The sequence below is a fragment of the Bison bison genome, unplaced genomic scaffold, assembly GCF_000754665.1.
Source record: "Bison bison bison isolate TAMUID 2011002044 unplaced genomic scaffold, Bison_UMD1.0 scf7180017864340, whole genome shotgun sequence".
In the NCBI taxonomy this organism is placed as follows: Eukaryota; Metazoa; Chordata; class Mammalia; order Artiodactyla; family Bovidae; genus Bison; species Bison bison.
Window position 1 is genome coordinate 6256975 of NW_011494912.1, and position 6697 is coordinate 6263671.

A 6697-nucleotide genomic window follows, 5' to 3' on the forward strand; every position below is an offset into this window, starting at 1 on the left:
CCTCATGCAAGGTAAACCCGGCCGAGCTCCCCACAAAAACCACGAGAGACACCACACAGTACGTCCACAGGTGATCACCTCGGCCTCCCATGACCTCCCCTGCGTCTCCTCCACCAGCTCTGCTCCAGCCGCCCTGAACGCGCCCAGCCGCTCAGGCCGAGACCTCCCCACCCCTCCATGCCCAGGCTCCTGCAGCACCCTCCACCAGTGCTGTCCCCGCCCCCAGCCTCTGGAAGATTCTGAGACTCCGGAGAGCTGTCCCCTCCTTCCTGAGTCTGTCTGACCCTCTGGGCAGAAGGGGTGTCCCCCCAGCCCCTGTACAGTCACTCTGGAGCAACGCCACTGGCCCTGCCTTTGGGTGTCAGGACCACCTGGGGAGGGGCGCCCTCCTCGCTCTCGGTCCCCAGGCCCCTGCACACACTAAGTACGGTGTGATGGGGGAGGAGGCTCAGGCCCTGCCACCAGCCAGGCTGGTTCGAATTCCGGCTCTCCCACTAGATAGCCATGATATGCAAGCATCGTCACCTTTGTGGGCCTGTTTTCTCATCAGCAAAACGGGGGTGGTAACACTGACCCTGCAGGGCCACAGATCACGGGCGCACAGCACGTGGGCACCCAGTTACTCCTGCTGATGCTGGGGTGGTGTGCGGGGGTAGGGGGGAGTCACAGGGACAAATGGCTGCCTTCACAGCGCCCAGGCCTGGGCTGGGCTGTGGTTTCCTGGGTGCACAGAAAGGGTCCTTCTGAGCGCCTCCTCCCACCAGCTCTGCAGCTTCCCCGGGGCCTGGGTGACAAAGTTTCCCAAGACCCTTGGGAACAAAGTGGCACCCCAGATCTCAGGCCCACCTCTGTATTGGGTGGGTGGGCTCCTGCCCCGTGAGGCTCTGGCAACCCCCAGGGCCCCTGCTCTCAGCCCCTCCCCCTCCTGGTCCTTACAAGGGCTCATTAAACAGGAAGGGCCACGCCAGAGGCAAGGTGGAAAGAGAGGCTCAGAGACCGCAAGGGACTTGCCCAAGGTCACCCAGCAAGTCGGTGGTGGGGCCAGGGCCCCGTGTGGCGCCTCGTCCACTTCTCCACAGCTGGGCTGCAGGCCTGGCCTCAGTGGAGCTTCACGGAGGCCCTGAGAAGTGGAGCGGCGGGCTCAGACTGCACAGCGGCTTGGGGGTGGAACCTCCTCACGGAGGGGAGGGTTACAGTTTCTGCCCCAGCCACTGAGGGGACGTCCACCTGGAAGCTGACCGGCCATGGCAAGGGGTGGAGCTGGGGGGGACAGGGCAAGGAGACTTGGCTGTCAGTGTGTGGGATGGGGGCCCCAGGGCCATGGGCGAGAGGCTGGGGGTGGGAACTGTCAGGAACTGGTGGCCAGGACTTGGGGGCAGGACGTGAAGGCAGGGGTGGCCCTGTCTCTAGCCTGGCTTGGGGGATGGTAGGATCGCCACCATTCAAACAGCGGCACAGGAGAAGCCAGGTTTGGGGGTGAAGGTCCCCAGTTGGGGGGATGAGTTGGATACAGCAGCTTGGTGGGGTGGGGAGGATTCCTCCAGGTGAACAAGTGTAACAGGGAGGAGCCAGGAGCAAGGGGAGTGTGGCTGGGAGGGATCAGGGTGGGGGCACCCAGACTGGGCTCCCAGGCCCCCCAGAGGGACCCTCTGCCTGCAACCTCGCTCCTGCACAAAAGACCAAGCTCACTCCTTCCTGGGGCACCTCCCTCACAGACACCAAGACCCACAGAGCCCATGGACCCAGGCAGAGGAGCCACGGGCACCGTCAAGTTAGAAGCAGCCCACTCCAGAGTTCAAGCCCCCGTGGTCTGGCCATGGCAAACCTCCTGGAGAAACTGAGCCGTCTCTGCTGGGCTGAGCTCACCGGGGCAGGCAGCAGTGGGCGGCGTGGGGACTCAGCTGAGAAAACCAGACTCCAGCCAGCCTTCCATCTCAGAGGCTCTGATAATATCACTGTGGCCTGGCTGATTGGCTAGGACACCACTGTCCTGCACCAGTCACCCAGGGAAATCCCCTCGGGCTCCCTCCCACTCGGTCTGGTTCTTGGAGTCAGAGAGTAAACTGAGGAGGAGGGGAGGAAGGAAGGCAGGAAACTTTTTTTCTGCTAGCTTTTTACCCCACGATCCCCCAACAGCCGCTCCAGCCTGTCCCAGAAAGTGGGTGAGAGGAATCTAGATCAGCTCCTAGGTTTGGATCCTTAGGCAACTCGGGCACTGTAGGGAGTGAAGATGGAGCAGTTCTTTGTGGTTGCCTGGCCTCCAACCACCTCCTCTTCCTTGGCTCTAGAACCCTTATTCTGAGCCAGTGAGAATGCCCCAGAGGAGGAATCATCACTGGCCAATTACTCATTTTCCCAGCTCCCTTGTACCTAGGAGGTGGGCATATAGCCTAGTGTTGGCCAATGAGACATAATGAATTTCTTGAGATACTTTGCTTCACCCTCTACTTCCTGCCTTTGAACAATGTATAAGGATGTGAGGCTTTGAGCTGCAGCAGCCACTTTGTAACCATGAGGCACTCTGGTGACTCAGATGGTAAAGAGTCTGTTTGCAGTGCAGGAGACCAGGGATCAGTCTCTGGGTCAGGAAGATCCCCTGGAGAAGGGCATGGCAACCTACTCCAGTATTCTTGCCTGGGGAATTCCATCGACAGAGGAGCCTGGCGGGCTACAGTTTCTTGGGGTCGCGAAGAGTTGGACACGACTGAGTGACTAACGCTTTAGCACTGACTGGCAAGAGGACAAGAGCCGATTCACTAAGAAGGTGGAGAGGAGGCTGTGGAGGGAGTCTGGTTTCTTGAGTCACCAAGCCAATCCCAAGACCACTAAGTCTGGACTTGCTATTGAACTAACAATAAATGCTAAGAAATAAGCTGCCAATGGCTGGGTTCACATTGCTTGCCACTGAATGCATCCTTCTTGATATGTCAAAACAGGCTTCTTGTCTTGAGGAAGCAGAAGTCGAAGTTTCCAGGCCTTGGACTTACTGCTAGCTGCCCAGGTTTTGACTCCCCATCGGGGATCTGCCTGCCCGCTTCTGCCTTCACCCACCTGACCCCAGCCCCTGACCCCAGCTCCATGCTCTCTCTGACCCCTGTGGGCTCCCCTGACCTCACCCGCCCCTGAGGCTGTGGGGCTGGCCTGGCTGCTAGCCTGGCCTGTGTCCCCCGCCCTCTCCAGGCTGCTGCCCCTCAGGGCCCTCTGATGGGGCGGGTGAAGCTCCCAGGGGCCCTGCTTCTCCAGGGGACACTTGGGCACAAAGCAGGCAGGTGGGCAGCTGGAAAGTGACCCAGAGAGGACACAGGAGCTGAGACAGGAGTCTCCTGTTGCCATCTAGAAATCCAGAAGGGACCCCGCAGCTGCCACCTCTCTGGACACCTGTCTCAAGCTACCTTGTCTACCTCCCCACCCAGGAGCCACCTGAGGTCATCTCTGTGTATGAGCCAGGGAGGGGCCGGGAAGTGACCCCTTCTGTTTCCACCTCACAGGGCAGCAGGTTGAGGCCCAGAGCTGAGAAGGGCCCTGTTATCACTGGGTTATTACTGAGACAGCCTGACCCCCACAGAGTCTGCGGAGGAGACCCCCTGAGGTCTGCGGAGGAGTCACGACCCTCACCCTCAGGGCCAGAGAGTAAGCACCCCCTCCAGCCTGCCCGGGGTGTGGCGTCCCCAGGCAGAGGGCAGCGCAGGGTTGGGGCACCAGGGCAGGAGTTGCTCATGGCGGGAGGGCATGGGTCAGGGCCAGGGGCTCGGGGGACAGCAGGCATGGTGCCGGTCCTGCCTCAGAGCTGTGACTTGCAACACCCCGGGGTGCTGGGCCGGGGCCAGGCCAGGCCTTCAGCCGACGCTCTGCCAAACCACGCGGCGGTTTCAGGTACCTGGAAAATGTCCGTCAGGCTAGCGAGCCTGGGGAGCCCGCCTTTTCTAGAGTCTCGGGTACCACAAGTTCCTTCTAGCATCTTCCCCAGCATTTCTCATCCCTACCAGGACTGCCCCAGCCCCAGCTCGGCTCATGTGGCAGCATCTGCTCCCTGAAGCTTCTGCCCTCCCCCCCCCCCCCCCGCCAGAGCCATGACCCAGGGAGGGCACAGGGTCTCCACCCCCAGCCTGTGCCCAGGCACCTGGGCTGCTGGGGGGACCCTCCTGCCTGCAGGGGCAAGGGAGACCATTCACGCTTCTGCCACGGGGCTTCTCCCATGTACCTGTGCCTCCATCAGGAAGATGCCACAGCGACACAACATAAATGATAACAGCCTCACACCTGTCCAGCATGGGTTCCCCCACCGTGTCACCTGAGGCCCCGAGCGGTCCTGTGAGGCTGGCACCTCAGCTCACTCCACAGAGGAGGAGGTGGGCTCGGTGAGTCACCCAGCTGGTGGGGGCTGTTCCCACACGTGCCTGCCTCCAGCTGCCAGTCACTGCAGCCCCCATTGCACCGGGCAGGTGTCCCCAGAGTCAGGCTTCCAAGGCAGGCAGCATGGCCAAAGGGTGATATAGCATTGGCCAGGGCTGCGTGTGTCTGTGTGCGTCTATATGTAAGTATGTGCGTCTCTGTGAATTCATGTGTGTTTATACGTGCGTCCCTGTGTGTTCATTCATGTGTGTGTCTCTGTGTGTGTCTACAGGGAGGCCCTGCCTGTCAGGCTCCTCTGGGCTGGGGTCCAACCTCTGGGTCTGCTCTGTGTTCTCGCGGTGGGGGTCTTGCAGCCCACCTCGGCGCTCTGTCCTCACTCCGGCCTCCCTGCCAGCCAGCCGTGCTCACAGCACCCTCCCGGGCAGCGCCCGGCCCTAGCTGTTTGGTCTGCCCTTGAGAGAGCGCTGCCTCCGCTCGGGTCAGTCCAGCCTCCCCGTGCTGGCCCTCCGCTGGGCCAGGAGCCCCCCGCAGTCCCACTGCCTGCAGAGGCTCCTTGGAGGTGGCAAGTACAGCAGCCTCAGCCCTAAGCTTGCCTCCGCCAGACCCAGACCTTCCAGCCAATCGCCCCGTGCCTGCTTTCCAGGTGAAGGAGGTGGGGCTTGTCCACAGGGGTCACGTGGCGAGGGGGAGCGCCGCGCAGAAGCACATCCCAGCGAGGGCCAGGTCGGCCCTGAGGCGGGCTCTGCACTGTCTCCCGGGCACCAGGAGGGACAGAGCCCCAGGTGTCCCCACGGGGCAGCTTCCCCGACACACCTGCACCTCACACATCCTCCCCTTCTCTGAGTCCTGTCCTCCTTGCCGCTGCTGCCTGGAGCCACTCCCAGATGAATGACTAGGCTTTACTGAGCCCCTCTGCCTCTGGGGTGAGTTGCTCCACCCCTCTGCCCCCTGATGTAGACAGGGAGAAAGCTCGCAGGTGCCAGGCGGCTCCTCCTCCATCAGCTTCTGAGCCCAGCCCCGTGCAAGACCAGGAAGGAGGAGCCTGAGTGGGGGCCAGCAGCCCTCGGGGGACAGCGACTTCCCTCCTCTTTCCACCGAGGGGTCAGCATCGGGGCTTCCAGCCACTGAGGCCCACACCCAGACCAGCCTGCTGCCTGGGACCCTCGAGTTTCTTACTCATCCCATTTCCCTCTCCCACCCCAGGAGGCTGGCCCAGACTAGAGAAAATTACCCAGAGCCACTGAGGGCCCAAATAGCACCCACCCCTGGGGACCAGGCTGCTCAGGCCTGCTGGGCTCCCTGGGGCTGAAGCCAGCTCCTCCCTTTCTAACTCCCTAGGCCCAGGATCCCCAGACCATCTGACCTTGGCCTCCAGCGTGGTCAGCCGCTCGCTCATGTCGCTGAGCCGGGTGCAGTTCATGCATTCTGAAAGAGAAGAGGTGAGAGTGGAGTGGACCCTGGGGAGAGAGCAGCCCGGCCAGGCAGGATAGCCTCTGCTCAGGCAGGCAGGGAAATCTCTGAGTTGCTGCCTGGAAAACTCCTACACATCCTTCAGAGCCTTATCTTTAGTGCCCCCTCCTCCAGGCAGCCTGCCTGACCTCCGAGCCTCCTTTCTGGGCATCCACAGCACAGAGTATTGCGAATCGTCTGAGCCAGCACCTGGGATGCCTCGTCAGCCTGCGAGTGTCCTAGGCGCAGGGTCTTTGTCTATTTTGTTTGTTCATGAATTTTGGTGCCTGGCACAGAGTAGTGGGTCAAAAAATACCTGAGGACTTCCCTGGTGGTACAGTGGATGGGACTTGCCTTGACAGTACAGGGGGCCTGGCTCGATCCTGGTCTGGGAGGACTCCACATGCCGCAAGCAACTAAGCCTGTACGCCCCAACTACTGAAGCCTGCACGCTCTAAGCCCCTCCCGCTGTAACTAGTGAGCTCCTGTGTCAAAACTACTGAAGCCCGCCCCCTGGGGCCGGCAAGTCGCAGCTACCAAGCCTGCGTGCTGCAACTACCGAAGCCTAGAGCCTGTGCTCCACAAGAGAAGCCACTGCAGTGAGAGGCCCAGGCAGCGCAACTAGAGTAGACCCTGCCTGCCACAACTAGAGAAAAGCCCGTGCAGCAACAAAACCCCAGAGCAGCCAAGGATACATAATAAATAAATAAATATAGCAGTGTGCACACGTCAAAAAAAATTTTTTTTAATAAACTCCACCATTAAAAAAAAAAAATCTGATAGTTAATGAGTGGGTAGTAAATGAGACACACTCCTTGACTTTGAGAACTACAGTCTGAGGAAGGGGACAGGCAAAAAGACACAGGTTGGTAAGGGCTGTAAGACCAGAACATGC

General features: G+C 60.6%; 1 protein-coding gene across 1 annotated transcript in view; it reads right to left on the reverse strand.

Annotated features, from left to right (window-relative positions):
- The window catches only part of COL26A1 (collagen, type XXVI, alpha 1), a gene marked incomplete at its 5' end in the record, with an annotated part of 122916 nt that overhangs the window by 17977 nt on the left and 98242 nt on the right, over nucleotides 1-6697 (reverse strand). Inside the window, one exon of the mRNA XM_010854335.1 lies at nucleotides 5717-5778. Within this exon, the coding sequence (XP_010852637.1) occupies nucleotides 5717-5778 (62 nt within the window). The remainder of the gene's footprint in view (nucleotides 1-5716; nucleotides 5779-6697) is intronic.